At 41.6% G+C, this 19,459-nt stretch overlaps 2 protein-coding genes across 7 annotated transcripts in view; one reads left to right on the top strand and one right to left on the bottom strand.

Annotated features, from left to right (window-relative positions):
* Positions 1 to 1,352, bottom strand: part of Yars (tyrosyl-tRNA synthetase) — a 31,584-nt gene extending 30,232 nt beyond the window's left edge. The window contains exon 1 of the mRNA XM_021200342.2: positions 1,142 to 1,352. Within this exon, the coding sequence (XP_021056001.1) occupies positions 1,142 to 1,306 (165 nt within the window). The 5' untranslated portion in view covers positions 1,307 to 1,352. The remainder of the gene's footprint in view (positions 1 to 1,141) is intronic.
* A 249-nt stretch (positions 1,353 to 1,601) lies between these two features.
* The window catches only part of S100pbp (S100P binding protein), a 38,530-nt gene continuing 20,672 nt past the window's right edge, over positions 1,602 to 19,459 (top strand). For 2 of the 6 annotated variants that reach the window (XM_029539641.1, XM_029539643.1), the window contains exons 1-6: positions 1,602 to 1,663; positions 7,682 to 7,798; positions 8,989 to 9,779; positions 10,984 to 11,066; positions 12,486 to 12,577; positions 19,064 to 19,091. In XM_029539641.1, the coding sequence (XP_029395501.1) occupies positions 8,991 to 9,779; positions 10,984 to 11,066; positions 12,486 to 12,577; positions 19,064 to 19,068 (969 nt within the window). In that variant the 5' untranslated portion in view covers positions 1,602 to 1,663; positions 7,682 to 7,798; positions 8,989 to 8,990 and the 3' untranslated portion in view covers positions 19,069 to 19,091. Of the gene's footprint in view, positions 1,832 to 7,681; positions 7,799 to 8,988; positions 9,780 to 10,983; positions 11,067 to 12,485; positions 12,578 to 19,063; positions 19,092 to 19,459 lie in introns of all 6 variants that reach the window. The other 4 variants (XM_029539640.1, XM_021200357.2, XM_021200356.2 and 1 more) reach the window with 4 other exon arrangements.

Here is a 19,459-nt window from a genome sequence, read left to right as displayed (position 1 = left end):
GCCAGATATGGTGTGGTACACAACTCTAATCTCAGCACTCAGGAGTTTGAGGCAAAAGAATCTCTGTGAGTTCAAAGCCAGCCTGGCCCTACATATTAAGTACCCCGAACACCTACGGCAAAGTACAAAGAAATTATATCAAAAAAATTAAAAAAAAAAAAAAAAAAAAAAAAGCTTGGTGGTGCAACTGCCCTTAGCATAATTCTAGTCCAGTCTTTATCTGGCTTGTAAAACAAAGTTTACAAGCCCCTCATGACTTGGCTCCTACCTGCCTCTCCTTAGAGAACAATTCAAAGGACAGGATAGGTTCTGTGGAGAAACAGAGGCACGGGGAGTCAGGGATGGAAACGGTTTTGCTGGCAGGGAGTTGTGGTGGCTGAGCTGCACTGGGCTTGCTCTACTCCATTTAAGTCAGTGTCCTTGGACAAAGAGCGTGTGAGGGCACTGAAGGCTGAGTCTAGGGCCTCACGCGTGCTTTACCACGGAGTTAAGCCCAGCCTTCTCTATGTACCGCAATGTTCTTGCTCCCCTTGGATCTTCCTTCTGTCTGAAATGCAGTTCTCAGCGTCCGCGTGCACGCGCGCGCGCGCACACACACACACACACGTCAGAAGACGTCAGATCCCCTGATACAGGCCATGCCGAACAGCCTGATGTGGGTGCTGGGAACTGAAACCGGGTCTTCTGCAAGGGCAGTACTTTCTTTCCCTCTCAGAGCCATCTCTTCGGCCAGCTCGCCCCTATTTCTTTTCAGAACTTCACTCATAGGAATTTTCAGTATGTGTTTTATTTAAGTGGTTTGGGTTATAGGTCCTTTTAAATTTCCGGTTCTCTCCTCACAAGACCATGGCCCTGACTCCCTAGAGCCTAGCAGTGATGCCGGCATAGAATAGGATGGGTGGAGTGAGGTTCCCAGCCCCAGAATGGCTAGAGCACAAGATATATGCACACAAAGGGTGAGCCCACTGGAGTTTCTCTTGCACCCTGAGAATGGCTGCTTGACTGATCAACCAGCAGAGAGGGCCGTAGAGCCGCCCAGGCGCGGAGACCGCGGGCCCACACCTTCAGGATTGGCATCGGGAATCATGGGACTTCAAGTCCTCGGTACCCAACGGCGGCATCCCAACCCCCAAAGCCCGACCTGCAGGTTCCGGGTGATAAGGTGTAGCTTCTCCTCAGGGCTTGGAGCATCACCCATGGCTGCGCTGTCTCTGTTTCCCGCACTCAGTCGGCACCCGCGCCCTTTCCTCGTTCGCCGCCGTCTCCTCGTTCCGGGAACTGTCACGCTAGTCCCGTCCGGTTGCATCAGCTGAGCTCGTCGCTCCGCTTGCTAGGCCTAGATTCCGTCCCCTCCTCTCTCCGAGCAGCCCCGAGTCAGGAGCAGCAGAGAGTCGAAAGAATCGATGAAACAGGAAAGGGCGGAACCATAAAAAAAACAACAACTCAGTGTAGGTGGAGCTGGGGGCGGGGTTAGGAAGGCCGCCCACGACGCATCCCTCTCAGGGGCGGGGCGGTTTCCTGCCAATCACTGCTTGCTTGCCCTCCCCCTGGTGTTGGCCCCGCTGCCTCGGGGTGGGGGAGGTCGCGAAGGGGGCGATAAAATGGCGCAGGGGGCGGAGTGAGGTGCTGCCGCTCGCCCAGGCTTTTGGCCCGGCTTCCGGAGGTGAAGAGCGGGCGGGACGTAAGGGTCGGCGCCCGTGGTCTAGGCGAGGGGTCGGGGGGTTGGGGAGGGGCGCCTGTTGCTTCTCCACAGGGCCGCGTTCATCGTCTGCCCCCGTGAGGAGTAGGGAAGCTCGTCTCGCTGAGGGAAGGGCTGCTTCCCGCGCCAGAGGTGATGGCGGGCGGGGAGGTTGTCCCTGCCCCCCACCTCCACATCCGTGGGCGAGTGACGCCCCTCATCCCCGCTGAGGGAAAGGGAGATGTCAGGTCCTCGGGCCGCCGGCCGTGTCAGCGGGGGGAAGGGGGTCTTCCTCTCCCGGTGCCTCCCTTCCCCGCGGGAGGCTGTTGCTAGGGAGAGCGGGGATGGCGGGCTTCCCGCAGGGGCGTCGTGGCGGGAAAGGGCGACCCACTCCGGGCGACCGCGGGCCGCAGCCTGCCGAGGTGTGGCTGTGGGCGTCTGTCCCCCGAGGTCGGGTGCCCTGGCGGAGCCGGCGGGGGGATGGGGGGACCTGGGTCGCCCCGGGGGGAGGGGCGCGGAGGAAACACGCGCTCCTCCCGCTATCCGCGGGGAGGCGAGGACTCGCTCTCCGGAGTGGGAGGAGGAGGGAAGCGCAGAGAGGCCCTGGGCGCGGCGGGCGGGCAGGGTTCCCGACGGGGAGGCCCGCGGGCATCCTCGCAAGGCATCCCTGGGCCACCCTTGCTGGGTTTCATCCAGGGCCGCAGGGAATGCTGCAGACACCTAAGGTGAGCCCTGAAGAGGGCCACCAAAGGAGGACGGAGTTCACCGGCTGCCCTCATTTTTTGTTTTTTGTCTCCCCCCCTCCCCCGTGGTTGTTAAAAGCCCCAGGCTTTAATAGACTATTCTTGTAAAAAGAAACCTGTTGCTTCAGTTTAGAAAAATCTGCTGTTTGGGCCTGTGTGGGAATCCTTGGCTCCCTAGTTTGGGGGAATTGTTACCTAAAGCTGAGATTTCCAGACGGTTTGTCTTTCCATTTTACAGTGTTTGCAGTTAGCCCAGAGGGAGTTGCAAATTCTTTCTGATAATGTCAGTTCCCTTTGTTCAAAAACAAAAACAAAAAAAATTGGGAGGGGCTCATTTTAGTGATAAACCCTTTTTTGATGCATGTTTGTTTCATGGGTATTGTGTTTAGGAGGTTTGGAAACCAAAGGCCAATGAGTAGTACTCCCCCACACACACCCCGCCCCTTCAGCAAAATGATCCTTGCTTTTGGTCCTGCATATCAGACCCAGTTGGGTCGTGGTTTTGGTTTTAGAGTCTTGAACGAGGACGTGTAGTATACGTTTGGCATTGGCGTTTTACTGTCCTGAATAGAATGAGGCTTTGTGCACGAAGCCAATAGGCAGTAGGTTTTTTGAGGTAAGATAAAAATAGATGGGGGAACCAGTTTCTGAGGTTGCAACCAGGAGGTTAGAGAACAGAGAGGGGGTGGTACACTAAAGTGTGAAGACGGGGGTGGACAGGTGAGGGAAGTGGAAGGACAGAATAGGGTCACACAGATGTGGAGCAGAATTAAGAGAATTTAGAAATAGGAAAATATTCCTCCCTGAAAAATAAAGAAGCTTTCATATTTGAAAGATTTACCAGGCAAGTGCCAAGAATGGCAGGTGATGTAGCATGCGAGAGGGGTGATTGTGAAACTTCACTTAAAAGCTTCACGGTGTTTATTATTATTATGGGGATTATGAATTTTTTTGAGGCAGAGTCTGACTGTGTACCACTAACCTGGAACTTGCAGTGTAGACAAGGCTGGCCTGGAACTCAGAGATGCACCCACTCTGTCTCCTGGGATGAAAGGCAAAGGCTTCCATGTGGGATGAAAGGCAAAGGCCTCCATGTCTTGCCGGATTGAAAGCTTCCCTCCCTTGAAAGTTCAAGTTGACTTTATGTCAAACCCCTCCCTTTCTCTTCCACCTTTGTCCTGTGTAGCCCCTACGGTTTGGAATTTGAGATGACCCTCAGGTAGCCTTGAACATCCTCTTGCCTCCCCTACCAACATTCTGGAAATACAGATAAGTCAGCGCCAGTGTGTCTGCCTTTTTCAGATGAGTGTTCTCATTTATATTGAAATTCAGAGACTTAAATGAATTGCCGAGGTCATTGAATTTTAGCCCAGTGCCTCTAATACAAGCTACTTCATGGGCCATTAATTTGAAGAATTTACCTGATATTTCAGTTACCCATCCAGTCTGGTCCTAAATTAGTTTACTGACAATATGGTTAAGTGCTTCACTAAGTAGATCATACCAGTTTAGCCTTTTTTCCTATCATTCTTGTGCTTAAGGCTCTTCGAGATGGATTTAGGTGGTGGGATGAAATAACTATAGCTAGTGGACTAAGTGCCTTATGTTCATGTCTTTCTTAATATTTGTAATAACCTCACGAGACTACTGGACTGTGAGATTTCCTATTGTATAGGTGGAGACTATTACACCCACTTTATGGGTGCATTTGGTATATCTTTCTCACTGGCTTTATAACATAATTTTTTGTTGTTGTGGTTTGCTTTTTGAGACAGGGTCTCACTCTGTTGCCCAGACTGGCCTGGAACTGACAATGTAGGCCAGGCAGGCATTAAACTCACGGAGATCCACCGGTCTTGGCCAGTTGACTGATAGGATTAAATGTGTGTGTCATCACACCCACCTAGGCTAGCCTGGTCTACAGAGTGGGTACCAAGCCGATCAGGGAGACATAGTGAGACTTTTTTTTTTTTAACCACTTTGTGTATCTGTGTGTATGGTGTGCAAGCTTTTGTGCATGTGTACCGTGTGGAAGTGGAGGTCTGAGATGAGGCGGTTCTTTCCTTCTGTCTATATGGGTACTAGAGCGTAAATTCAGATGCTTGTGGGGTTAGGACCTTTACTCACTGAGACAGCTAGCCATTTTCTAAGAGTGTTGTTTTATTAGATATTTCAAACAGAAAATTAGGCAAGGTAGCATAATAATAATAATTACCATTATACTAACTGTCCAGGTTTATCTTCTACCTCTACTGATTAAAAAAAAAAAAGCCCCCCCAAAAAAAGCCATGTATACTATCTGTAGTTCTAGGACTTGTGAGGCAAACAAGGAGGGAAGGTCAGGACATCCTTGGCTATATAGAAAATTTCATGATAGCCTGGGCTACATGAGACCTTGACTTATTACATTACCAAAACATTACAGATAGACCGAAGCTATTCATTCCCCCCCCCACCAGAAGTTATTGCTATCCTGAATTTGGTGTTTCTTATTTTTTTAAATATTTTTTATAATTTTGTGATATCTATATATCATAGAAACTTTCTTTAACAGATAATTACAGTAGGGAAAAGGTAGGAAATCTTTAGAAGATATATCAGCCTATTGCATTTTATGGGCCTTATTTAAGTGATGGCTTGTTTGTTTTTCCTTAAGCCTGAAAAATATGAAAAAGATAACTGGAAAATTGAGCAGGAGTTTAAATTTTTTATTCTTTTTTACGTGTATAGATGTTTTGCCTGCATGTATGTCTGTGCACCGTGTAGATTGAACCACCATGCGGGTACTGGGAGTGGGGCCTAGGCCCTCAGAAGAGCAGCCAGTGCTTTTAACCATCGCGCCACTTCTCCAGCCCCTGAGCAGGGTATTTTAGGATAAGGAATTATTATTTATAATTAAAATGGTGTGATATCTGAGATTTATTTCAAAATAATCTAGTAAAGGAGAGAAGGCTGGAATAAGAGATTAGCAGTGGGGTTGGTAGATGGGGGGGAGGGCTAAGTGGTGGCCATGGAAGTTAGTTATGTTACTTACAAGCTTTTTGTTTGAGACAGGGTTTCTCTCTATAGTCCTGGCTGTCCTGGAATTCTCTGTGTAGACCAGGCTGGACTTGAACTCACAGATAGCCACATGACTTTGCTGCCTGAGTGCTTGGATTAAAGGCATAATACTGCTATGCCAGGCTTTTATGTTTTAATTAAAAAGAATTTTTGAAAAAATATTATTGAAATTCAGAAACTAAAGTTGCAAAGAGAATGGGTTGTATGAGTTAAAATGTATTTGTCTTGTCTCTTTGTGTATATGAATATGATATTGGTTTTGTTGCTTTTGCCATTTGGGGCATTATGAGAGGAGCTCATTATGTGTCTCTGGATGATGGATGACATCTGTGAGACCTAGGGCAGCTTTTGTGCATTTTAGGGTAGGTTAAATTATTTTTCCAAGTAATAAAAATTTATCTTTAGTATTTATATACTCCATAGTATATTAGCAAGCATACTAAATTTAGAAGGCCTAGAAGTTACTGCTGCCAAAAAACAACAAAACGATACAGGGTATGTTTTGAGCTTTGTCAGACTCACTCTGAAGATCGGCTGACCTTGAACTCAGAGGTTGCCTCCCTCTTCCTGAGTGCTAGGATTAAAGGCATGTACCACTATGCTTGGCCCATCATAACTTTCAAAGTTAACGAGTATAAAATGCTGTATTCTCCCCTCCTTTCTTTTTAGTGCTTTATTGTCTATACCAGTTTATATTCTCACATATTAGAATTTAATATTTGGTGTTTTCTTACTAACATGTTGCCAGGCATGATGGAGCACACCTTTAATCCCAGCACTTAGAAGGCAGAGGCAGGTGGATCTTTGTGAGTTCAAGCTCAGCCTGGTCTACAGAGCAAGTTCTAGGACAGCCAAGACTATACAGAGAAATTCTGTCTCAAAAAAAACAAAAAACAAAAACCCAAAAAACAAACAAAATTATATGTTCTGGGAGATTGGGAAACTTTATTTCTTAAAAATTGCTTGATGGTTGTAGCTCGGAAAATTATTGCTGAAGGAATGTCTGAATTAAAGCTGAAAGTTACTGAAAGTTAAGGTATGGTATGAGGGGTGGTAAAGTAAAGGGAATTTTAGTTTAAGAAGCTATAAACAGCAGAGGCGGGTGGATCTCTGAGTTCCAGGCCAGGTGTACAAATCAAGTACGGGACAGTCAGGGCTACACAAAGAAACCCTGTCTGGAAAAAGGGCTGGGCAGAAGCTGTTGGCTCACATGTTTAATCCCAGCACTTAGGAGGCAAAGACAGGCAGGAAGATCTCTGAGTTTCAGGCCAGCTAGGGCTACACAGAAAAACCTTGTCTTAAAAAAACAAAGAAACAGGCTATAAAGGAAGCCAAGTGAAGAGGTACATTCGTGTAATCCTAGCACTTGGGAGGTGGAGGAGGATCAGAAGTTCCATTCCACTACATAGTGATTTGGATGCCAGCCTGAACTGTATGAGAATCTACCTCAAAAAACAAGCACTTGCCTAGCATTAGCAAAGCGCTCTACTGGGTGATTCCCCAGTACCACATAAAGTAGGTATGGTGGTGTGTGCCAATAATCCCAGCCCGCTATGTATGCTAAGCAAACACTACTCAGCCACATCCCTAACCACCACACTAAATTTTAATTATACAAGTAAACATTCATGTAGAAAAAGAGTTGAATGATGTTGACATTTGACTCTATAATTGATAACAAGCAACAACTTTTGTATTTATATCTTTGCTGACCTTTTCTTTGTGTTTTATATATATTGAAAATGAGGAAGCGGCTTGATTGGTTTTTGGAGTGGTTATCATTTTTAGTTTGGTTAAAATCTTTGACATGGCCTCCTCCTCCTCCTCCTCAGCCCTTTCCTATTTTACAAGAAACAAGTCCAATTGGCTAAGTGACTTAAATGGTTAGGACTGGTTAGTGACAGAGCCAGATCTTGGGTCTTAGGGTTCCTAGTCCTTCTTTACCCAACTAAAGCCGACAGCAGTCAGAAGAAAGTGCCAGTTGTTGGGAGGAACTAAGCCAGTTCTTAGTTGCATAATTTTTTCCTCTAAAGATTTTTCTTTGGTGTTCTTCACTGAAAATAATCCAACTTGCTGGTATTTTTAAAAAATCAAGATCAAAATTAATAGATGGAACACCTTGAAGCATGCTGCAGTTGACTTTGTAATTATCGGGGTTGAAAGTGATGAGAAGATCCTTTCATTTTCTTTGTGCCTGCAGGAAGGTGGGAGTCAATCACTTTGACAAGTCTCCTGGAAGGAACAGCCAGCAGGAGTTGAAACCTTTTCCCATTTGATCTCGTGGCAAAGGCAGAGATTGCTCCAGCAGCTCCACACAGTATGCAAGACATCTTTTTAATTTTTGTTTTTTAAAACGGGGTCTCACTGTATAGCTTTGGCTTACCTGTAACATTCTCTTGCTTTTACCTTCTGAGTGCTGGGATTAAAGGCATGTACCACCTATACTCAACAACATTTATCTATCTGCTTCCCTCTCATGATTTTTTAAATTTTATTTTCATTTAAAAATATATGTGTGTGTGTGTGTGTATGTGTATGAGTGTATGTATGTTTCAGTTGGGTCACAAGCCTGGAATCCCATCTTCTGTGGAGACTGAGGCAGGAGGATTGCAAATTCAAGGCCTGGTTGTGCTACACAGCAAGTTAGATCTAGTCTGGGCATCTTGTAACGCTCTATCTAAAATTAAACAGTAAGAGGTATCCTGGGAATGTGAGGGCTTGTACAGCATGCATGAGGCTCCAGGTTCAGTCTTGAGAACTGGAAATTAAGCTGGGCGTGCTGACGCACGCCTTTGATCCCAGCACTCGGGAGGCAGAGGCAGGCGGATTTCTGAGTTCCAGGACAGCCTGGGATATACAGAGAAACCTGTCTCGAAAAAAAAAAAAAAAAAAAATTAAAGAACTGGAGATTAATGCACCATGTCTAAAACATTTCATAAAACATATATTTTGCTTGAATATTATAGTCATTCCATGGTAGTACATATAAATCTACTTTAATGTGCTTTTAAGTAGTTGAAAAATGATTTTGACATGAACATGATTTTATTGAACATTTCTCTTAGAGGTGGACATTTAGGTTACCTCTAATATTTAACTGTTTGGAATAATACTGATTTGAACATCCCTGAGTTTCCGTGTGCATTTGTAGTAGGTAGGTCTATATGATAAATTTCCATTTGTAGTAGGTAGTTCAGTCTGATAAATTTAGAGAAGTGAGATTAGTAAATCAGATGGTGTTGCCAAGCTACTCTCCACACAATCATTTTAACTTAGGCTTTACTAGTAGTAAGTGCTTGTCTCTACAGCCTCACCAACACAAATCAAAAGTATCTTAAACATTTACATAATGCTAGTAAGATTAAATATCTTAGTTATTTCTCAAGTTACAAGTCACTGCAAGCACAGCATTTGAGATCCTAGGATGCCTCCTGTATACATATAGTAGATTAGACTTGGTTTAAGATATTTCTTGTTCTTCAGCAAAACTTCCTCATATTTTTCCAGATATGACGTGTTCACTCTTGCCCTCTGAACAGTCTTCTGGTACCTCTTTTCTGCCTAAAGACAATGCCTCGTTTTCTTGGGGTTCCTCGGATGAAGATGAATTGGATGACTCCTTGTTGGAGTTTTCTGATGGAGAAGAAGATGATGGCCATTTCAGTTTCACAGAGGAAGAGATTGAGATGCTCTTGAAGGACGATGATGGTGGGCATAATGAGTATAGACCAAGAAAGAGTCAAATTCTACCTGATACTCCTCAAGAAAATTCTTTGTACAGCTTGGGACCAGCAGCTGAGACCCCTGGCTTCCTAAAACTACCTCAACTAAGTACATCAGTTGGTCATGGACCAACTCCTAGTCAATCACTAAACAGACACTTTGTACTTGAAAAGAATCTTATAAAAGTAACTGTTGTTGCACCGTTTAATCCAACAGTTTGTGATCCTGTGCTTGATAAAGACAAGATCGATTCCTCCAAAGAACCGGAAAACCCCGCCTCCCTTCGGGAACAGACGAGAAAAGATGATCTTCATCCTAATGAGAGTAAACGTTGCACTGAACCTGAAGGGGTCAGTCCCAGTAACTCTGCTTGGGATGGGCCCCTGCTTTCTTCTCCTTCAAACAATAACATCGAACAAACTGCCTCTGATAAAAATATACCTGAAAGTAAGAAACCTACCCCTGTGTTCTCTCAGATCCCCAACCATTCAGAGATACCCAACAGGAAAAGTAGTGGATCACATAAATCAGGTGGTGAAGTGAGGATTCCAGTTGTGTCCAGTTCATCAAACAGAGTAAGTACATTTTTTCAAGACATAGTAGAAATGAAGTTATTTTCATTCAGAAAGAATTCCTGTGTATTTAACTCCCATATATAAAATGTATAAAACTGGTTGGAGAGATGGCTCAGTGGTTAAGAGCACTGACTGCTCTTCCAGAGGTCTAGAATTGAATCCCCAGCAACCACATGGTGGCTCACAACCATCTGTAATGGGATCCAGTGCTCTCTTCTGGTGTGTCTGAACACAGCTACAGTGTACTCATATGCATAAAATAAATAAGTAAATCTTTTTTAAAAAGTAAATATATAAAATCTCCCCTGTGGATATCATATATACCACAATGATAGTTTTGTTTGAGGTTAGCGGAATGAATTGGGGTTTGAATCCTGATTGACACCATGACTTTGTTTTTCAACCTTTGATGTTTCTTCAAATTTCTTTAATCTTTTGATTTGTGTTTTTTTTTTTTTTTTTTTTTTTTTCCTAGATAGAGTTTCTCTGTGTAGCCCCTGCTGTCCTAGAACTCACTCTGTAGACCAGGCTGGCCTCAAACTCAGAGAAACTTACCTCTGCCTCCTGAGTGCTGGTATTAAAAGTGTCACCACCACACCCAGCAAACTTCTTTCTTTTTTTGATAATAAGTATTAAGCGTAGTGCATTGTGAGTGCTAGTCATATATTGTACTGCTAAGCTGTACCCATCCACCTGACAATGCTTAACTATAAATTGAGTAAATGTTACTGAACATTACGGCAAGAATTAATGAACTGTGCTTCTGAGCTTGATTCTCAATCTCCTAAATGAATGTATAAAATAATCCCATCTTCAGAAAAAAATTTTTTCCTTTTTTTAAAATTATAATTGTTATTTTAAATGCTACCGTAACGCGTTATACATAGTATTTAAAGATAATCATTTATTAAAAAGGAATATTTTCCCTAGGCAGTGGTGACACATCCTTCCAGTCCCAGCATTCGGAAGGCAGAGGCAGGGGGATCTCTGCGTTTGAGGTCAGCCTGGTCTACAGAGCGAGTTCTAGGCTACACATAGAAACCCTGTCTCAACTCTCCCCCATTCTCCAAAATTTTGTATTCTCATAGAGAGCTTTATAATGATAACAGCTGCAAATTATAAAAATATAACTAGTAATTATCTGTCCTATTCCTGCCTTCTGCTCTGGAAAACAACAACAATAACATCAACAACAACAAATCAGCATGCCTTTGACAAGGATTCTGGGGAGGCGAAAGGTGAGAGAAGACTAGGCAAAGTCATTCCTGTTCTACAAACCAGAACCAGGTAATGCAATGTAGACCCATGCTGGTCTCGGTGGTTGTCTTTCCTTTCTTTCCTCTCTTTTCTTTACTATGTTTGGGGTGTAGGGTATGAAATCCTGCAGGAGGACTAAGCAAACTTGAAATTCTGAGTTGACCTGTTTTGTGTTATCTCAGCAAATCATTCTCTCCCTTCAGTTTTGGTGTCAGGAGAATGAAGATAACGGTGCCTTTTCTACAGCCTCACAAGGTTATTTAGAAAGACACACAAGTAAAACCCTGTATGAACACACAGTTTCCGTGTATGAGGAGGCCTGATCACATATTTGATAGGAAGTAAGAATTAACAAGGCTAAGATTGTTTAGATAATTATTTAGTTTTCTCTCTTCTTGTACTACTGTTAGGACTGCAGTTTGAGGCCATCTTTTCAGTTTACTTTCTTGTTGCCAGGAGATTGCAGTGTCTATACATGGGCATTTTAGTAGAGTGTACTAGAAAAGCTACTTTATATGTTGAATCAGATTGATTTAATTACAATAAAATTGAAAAAAGGATTTTTATTATACACTTATGGTATATTTTTATTTAAACATTTAAAAAATGACAAGGTTATTTGTTAACTACATTTTAGTTTTGTGGATTCTGTTTTATTTCTTTTTCTACATAATTGAGGGGAGCTTCGTCAATTTTTTCCTTTTTTTGATAGTTTTATTTTTGTTTTACATGTATAGGTGTTTTACCTATATTTATATTTGTGTGCCATGTGTCCACAGAAGCCAGAAGAGGGGAGTCAGGCCTTTTGGGACTGGAATTGCAGTTGTAAGCTGCTATGTGGGTAATGGGAATTGAACCCCAGGTTCTGTAGAAGACCAGCCATCACTGTAACTGCTGATCTATCTCTCCAGCCTCACTTTGTGAATTCCTTAGAGGGAAATTACATCAAAACCCACAAATCAGGCTGCTTGGAACACTTAATAAATGACAATGTCAATATTTTCATCCACTGACTCTTTCCATACAGAACTATTATGAGCAAGGACTAAGAAATTGTTCTTGCCAGGGTCGAGCATGGCTTCCCTAAATTGCTAGATTTAGCTGGGAGGGTTCCCCCCCCCCTCTAGTTTTCAGCTTACTCACCTTTTTCTGTGTGGCTCAACCAAGTTCGCTAAACTTGAATTATTCAACAAATGTTTCTCTCTCTAGGAGTGACTTAATTTTTACCTTCTGCTATTCTTTGTTAGCAGAGGTTTTATTCTTTTTCTTCCTTTACTTGATTTCAGTTTTGTACTATAATTAACATTATCTTTTCTCTCACTGATCTTAAAAGCGAATTTGCCTCTGAAAGTTTGGATGTTTTGCCTGTTTTGAATATGTGACTTTTCTACAAAGCACTGAAGTCATGGTTCTAATTGGTGTTTTTCTTCCTGGTTTGCTTTATTCAAGGATGTTTTCACAATCAGATCTAGAAAAACAGAAGGACATTTATCTCAGCAAAGTCATTGCTCATATAGAAGATCCAGGGGACTCTAACCAAGGTAACATGGTAACCAAAGAGTGGCTTATAAAACATGGATTTAGGCATTTTCTTTCCATCGTAATGAGCTTAAACTGGGATGTTGTGTTGAATTTTCTTAAACCGATGAAGAAGAAAACTTCCTTATCCAAAGATTTATTTTAAAGGGTTCAATTATGCAAAATGGTTTGGACAACAAACATCAGAGAAAGGGTTCAGGCTAGTGACGCTCTTCCCTGTAGTTTATCGCTGTGAACTGGGGAGGGGGTGTTGTTGTTGTTGCTGTTTTGACTGTTATGTAGTAGAAGTGATGAAGAGGAGTTCCTTACTAATCACTGTTTCCGGTCTTTTCAAATGTGGGGCTTTTTTCCTGTTGCCTTTTGTTTTTAAATATAAAAAGCAAGCATTTCAAACTTTATCCTGCATCTTGGCTTCTTACTACAAGCTCTTGAAAGTCTAAACTATGTTCTAGATCCTTCAAACTTATCTCCCTGTACTTCATAGAAGCTATTGCAAGCCAAAGTGGAGATTATACTGTTTTCTTCAGTTTGAACCAGTGGCTGATGGGAAATTTCTAAAGAGATAGGAGCAGAATTAATGACATGGAATGTTGGGAGATTTTATACTGATAAAAGATTTTCTTCCCATAAAGGTCATGCTGTATTCTGTATTGTTTAGTTTAGTTTCTGTCCTTATTCAGCAGACTTTGTAGAGTACTTTTAGAAGTTAAGTTTGAAAATTAGCAACTGGTTCTTGGCCTGCAGTAGGAATTCATGGTCTAGAGGAGATCATTATACTAAAATGCTGATTAGTTTTCTAAAGAAACACTTAATTAATGAGGAAAGAACTCTTCAGTGTATATTTGAGAAGAGTGGAGATAATTGAGAAAGATGTCCATAGAACAGGTACTGAGTGTAGGCATTCCGCTGCTCTAAGGAAGGGCGTGGGAACGTGGTTCTGCGGTGAGGACTCCTTTCTCTTGAAAAGCCCTGGGTTAGTAGGTTCTGGTTTTAAAGGGCTACAGTGCTAATACCAATCAGAAATTTAAAAAAATAAGTTGCTTTAGTTTTTGCTCGAGATTTTATTAAGCAATCAGATATCACTGGTGTTCATTTCTTACCCCCTGCTTGTGAGGAGGTCTGTTTGTTTGAACTGTTAGGTCTGCTGGAAGTAAAAACTTTAAAAAGATTTGCTCATCGTTCATCTTCAAGCTTATTTAAAAAAAAAAAAAAGCCTGGATGTTTTGTTTCTCCCTCTAAGGTGGCTTCTTTTATGTCCTGGGAGGTGTGCTGGTATCTAGTTATATTTTTCTTATTCATTTGAGGTGTTCAAAGAAAATTTCTCATGCAAATCAAGGCACAGTTGTTCACCTTTTTCTGTCTTTTCCATTTGCTTTCTTATTCAGTAATTCCTCTCCCAAAATTACTACAATTTATATTCTACTTTCAAGGAATAGCTAGAAATACAGTAGGAAAGCAATAGACTTTAGTGGTTGAAAAAAATAAAGTTTAGACTTAACCTCTAGGTTTGTTTTTAATTTATTTTTTGTTATATTTTCTTTGTACACGTTTGCATGTACGTAGGCATGTGCAGCCACAGTGCATGTGTGGAGGACAACCTGTAGGAGTCAGTTTTCTCCTTCCACCATGTGGGTCCCAAATACTGAACTCAAGTCATTAGGCATGCAAGTACCTTTCCCTGCTGAGCCGGCCCACTGGTACAGCTTCTGGGCTATATTCTGGCACCATTGGTGACTAGATGGGACCTTGAGCCACTGGAAACTTCTTTGCAAAGTGAGAATAATGAAGTTTAGTTTGTATGAAACATAATTATATATTCAAATACACATATGATGTATAGGACAGTATTTAGCTCAAGCTAATACAATTTTAGCTAATAGAATTTATTAAATATCACTATTGACAGGAAAGTTTGGGGCTGGGGTTATGGCTTAGTGGTTAAGAACACTTACTGTTTTTTTTTTTTTTTTTTTGTTTTTCGAAACAGGGTTTCTCTGTATATCTCTGGCTGTCCTGGAACTCACTTTGTAGACCAGGCTGGCCTCAAACTCAGAAATCTGCCTGCCTCTGCCTGCCTCTGCCTCCCGAGTGCTGGGATTAAAGGTGTGCGCTACCACGCCCAGCTACACTTACTGCTTTTATAGAGCCTTGGTTTCCCACAACCCAAATGACTATTTACAAACTAATTTGTGGGAAAACAAAACAAATTCCAGTTCCAGGGAATCTGATATCCCCTTCTGGCCACTGCCAGGACTAGACTTGCATTTAGTACACATATATATGTTCAGATAAACACTCATAAAGTAAAACAAAAAAAAAATTTTTTTAAGAAAGAAAGTTTATTCTTTTCATGGTGAAGTATTTTTGCTAAGTTTTTTTTTGGAGACAGGGTCTTCTTTGTAGCCCTAGCTGTTCTGGAAACGCTATGTAGCCAGGCTGCCCTCAATCTTATAAGATCCTCCTGCTTCTGTCTCCCAAGTGCTGGGGTTACAGGGGTGTGCCACCGGGCCTGGCTCATTATAGAATGTTTAGGTAAAATAGTGTAATGTGTTTTTGTTTGTTTGTTTGCTTGTATTCTTTGAGACAGGGTTTCTCTGTGTCGCCCTGCCTGTCCTGGAACTCACTCTGTAGACCAGGCTGGCCTCAAACTCAGAGATCTGCCTGCCTCTGCCTCCCAAGTGCTGGGATTAAAGGCGTGCGCCACCACTGCCCAGCTGTGTGATATGTTTTAAGCCTCAACAAATGACATAAAACAAAAATCTTATAAAATAAAATGAAATAGCTGTGACAAAAATGTTGATAAATGAAACTGAATGATGAATACATAGGCATATAGTATGGTTTTGTTTGTTTTTTTACTTTTGCATACATTTTACACATTCTATAGTGAGATTTTTTTATTAAAGATTTGTTTATTTATTATATATAAGTATACTGTAGCTGTCTTCAGACACACCAGAAGAGGGCATCAGATCTCATTTAGATGGTTGTGAGCTACTATGTGGTTGCTGGGAATTGAACTCAGGACCTCTGGAAGAGCACTCAGTGCTCTTAACCGCTGAGCCATCTCTCTAGCCCCCCTATAATGAGATTTTTAAAAATTTGACTTACAGGAAATTCTTTTTGACATCTATTAATATTTCCTGTCTAGTTATTCTAAAGATTTTTTTATATCTCTGACGATTTTGTCTTTCAGTAATCTTGTATTGTTTATTTTCATTACTTTAAAATTATATTATTACTATTGTGTGGATGCATATACCATGACATGCATGTGTCTGGCATGTGACTAAAAGCTCTGTGGAGTTCTTTCCTTCTACCTTTATGAAGATTCCAAGGGATATATGGAGATATACATATATACATATATATATGTATATATATATATGTATGTATATGTATACATGTAAATATGTAAGTTGTTATATAAATAATGATTAGATGGGTTTACTCAGTGATCCATTTCATCAGCCCCCCTCTCCGTGTGTGTGTGTGTGTGTGTGTGTGTGTGTGTGTGTGTGTGTGTGTGTAGGGCTGGAATTAATAATCCAATGTCTGCATTTTATTTTTCTAGGATCTCACACTGAACATTGAGCTGACTGTCATTTTAGCTAGACTGGCTGGCTAGCCAGCAAACCCTTAGGATCCACTTACTGCTTTCTCACTGCTGCGGGACTTATAGACATTTACTGTTCTGTCCAGTTTTTTCACATTGTTGTTAGGAATCCACATTCAGGTCTTTATGCTTGTGCAGCAGGCACTTTACTCAGTGAACCATCTTCCTAGCCCATTACTAAGTTTTTGTGTCACTTTCCCTGTACCTTAGTCACAGTGTATATATGCACAATCTTAGTTTTGGGGAGATTCTTTGTATATTCATTTGTATATGGCTGATCTTTACCTCTATGTAGCTGAGGCAGAACCTGAACCTTTTTTTTTTTTTTTTTTGTTTTTTTGAGACAGGGTTTTTCTGTATAGCCCTGGCTGTCCTGGAACTCACTCTATAGACCAGGCTGGCCTCGAACTCAGAAATCCGCCTGCCTCTGCCTCCCGAGTGCTGAGATTAAAGGCGTGCGCCACCACGCCCGGCGAACTTTTTTTTTTTAGACAAGCATCTCACTGACTGGCACTGGCTGGCATGGAACTTGGCATGTAGAACATGCTGGCCTTGAACTCACAGAAATACTTCTGCCTTTGCCTCCTAAGTGAGAAGATGAAGGAATTTTTTAACTACTTGCCTTTGCCTTCTGAGTGCTGGGATTACAGGTATACACTATGACAAGTTTATAAGTGCTAGCTAGGGACAGACTTCAGCTCGCCAGGCTCTTCCAACTGAGCTACACCCCCAGTGTCTTAGTTACTTTTTATTGCTGTGAAGCGACCAAGGAAACGTTTAAGAGGGGTTGCTTATAGTTTCGGAGGGTTAATCCATGATCATGTTGTGAAGCAGATAGACATGGCACTGGAGCAATAGCTGAGAGCTTTTTATTCTGATACACAGACAACAGGAGAGACAGAGGCAGAGAGAGAGAGACAGAGACAGACAGACAGACACCAGGTGGGGGTGGGAGGCACAGTACATTAGAAAACTCAAAAGTACATCCCAAGTGACATACCTTCTCCAACAAGGCCACACCTCCTAGTTCTTCCCAAACAGTTACTAACAGGGATCAAGCATTCAAACTACCACACCCAGCTACTCAAGTTTTGCGATTTTTGTATTCCATATTACAAATGAGGGAAGTATGTAGTCTTCATCTTGTTTCTTTCTTTTCTTTTTTTTTTTTAATTATTTTTATTTTATGTGCATTGGTGCTTTAGTGGTTTGCCTACGTGTGTGTCTATGTGAGATTGCCAATTTCTGGAGTTACAGACAGTGAGTTACCATGTGGGTGCTGCATTTGAACTTGGGACCTCTAGAAGAGCAATCAGTGCTCTTAACTGCTGAGCCATCTCTCCAGCCCCTTATTTGTTTCTTTTTGTGATAAGGTTTCATAGTGCTTCCTAGACTAGCCTTGAACTCACAGCAATCCTCTCAATTTCTTAATCCACTCTACCACCTAGAAGTATCAAAATTAGCATTTTGATACAGTCTGTCCTATAAAGTAGAGCCTATAAAGAGAGTATGTTAGTTTGTAAATTGCTTCACTTCTTCCCCCCCCCCCCCAGATGATTTCAGTGTGTAGCCCTGGCTGTTCTGGAACTCACTTTGTAGACCAAGCTGACCTTGAACTCAGAGATCCATCTTTCTCTGCCTCCCAAGTGTTGGGATTAAAGATGTGCACCACCACCACTTAGCTATATATTAAAATTTTTAGTCAAGGGCCAGCTAGACAGCTCAGCAAGTATGAGTGCTTGCTGCATTAGCCTGGTTGAGATAAGTCCCCTGAACTAAGTCAAAGTGGAAGAAGAGAACTGAAGGAGCTTCTGACCTCCGCATGTGCACTATAGGTCATGTACCTACACATGTCATACATGCATCCAGTAATTTAAGAACAAGGGTCTTGAGAGGTGGCTCAGTGGTTAAGGGTACTTACTGCTTTTGGAGAAGACCAGGTTTGGTTCCCAGCACCCACATGGCAACTCACAACCTTCTGTAACTCCAGTTCAGGGGTTCCAGTGCCCTCTTCTGGCCAATCTAGCACCAGGCATGCTTGTAGTGTACATGAATACCAGTGGTTCGAAACCTTCCTAGTGCTATGACTCTTAAATACAGTTCCTCATGTTGTAACAACCCCCTCCAACCTTAGTTATTTTCATCGCACTTCATAACTAATTTTGCTATTGTTAAGAATAATAATGTAGATATCTGTGTTTTCCAATGAACCTACACAACCACTGTGAAAAAGTCACTCAACCCCCAAAGGGGTCAAAACTCACAGGTTGAGAACCACTGATGTAAGCAAACACATAAGATAAAAATAAACTCGTGTAAAATAAACTTCTATAAAATAAATGAGTAAACAAAAATATATAGTTAAGAGTGGTGGTGTCACATACCTGTTAATCTCAGCATTCAGGAGCCTGAACTACACAATGAGAGATCCTGCCTCCAAATAAAGCAAAAAATAATTTTTTTTAGCTTTTCCTGTAGTACACCTATAATCTCAGTCCTTAAAAATATTAGAAACTTGAGAACAACCTCAACTAAATTTGGAATCAGTGAAGTAGATAAGTGACAAAAGGCTCTTTTCAGCCAAACTTGATGACTTGAGTTTGATCTGCAAAATCCCAAGGTGAAAGAAGAGAGCTAGACTTCTGTGTTTGAGTGCCGCCCCTCTCCCTTAAATTCAGAAATATAAGTTAAAAAGAAAATGTTGTTCGAGAACAGGCTGTGTTACATGAGATCCTGTTTCAAATACCAAAATAAATTCTGTAGTAATTACAAAGTAGTCTATCTTGGATAATTGGGTTGTATCTGTTTTCATTAGTATGTTGTAGTGGAAATTCTGGTCAATAAATGTTTTGTACAACTCTTATTTCTATAGGATGAATGCCTAGAAGTGGAATTACTAGGTAAAGTATATAAACATTTTAAAAACTCTTGTTATATGTTATCAGTCATCCTGACACTGAATTTTTATTGTCATCGATACTGATAGGTAAATTTAATATTTTTAAATAGTAAGGTTAAATTTTTATAATCACTGGGGTTTTTTGTTTGTTTGTTTTTTGGGTTTTTTTTTTTTTTTTTTGCCTGCCTATTTATTTGATTGTTTGTTTGTTCGTTTAGACGGGGTTTCTCTGTGTAGCCCTAGCTGTCCTGGAACTCACAGAGATCTACTGCTTCTGCCTCCTGAATACTGGGATTAAAGGCATGCACCACCACCACCACTGCCTGGCTTAACTATTACTTTTTGTTTGTTTGTTTGTTTTTTCTAGAT

This window comes from Mus pahari, chromosome 6 (assembly GCF_900095145.1).
Source record: "Mus pahari chromosome 6, PAHARI_EIJ_v1.1, whole genome shotgun sequence".
Lineage (NCBI taxonomy): Eukaryota > Metazoa > Chordata > Mammalia > Rodentia > Muridae > Mus > Mus pahari.
This window is presented reverse-complemented; position numbering and strand designations above follow the sequence as displayed.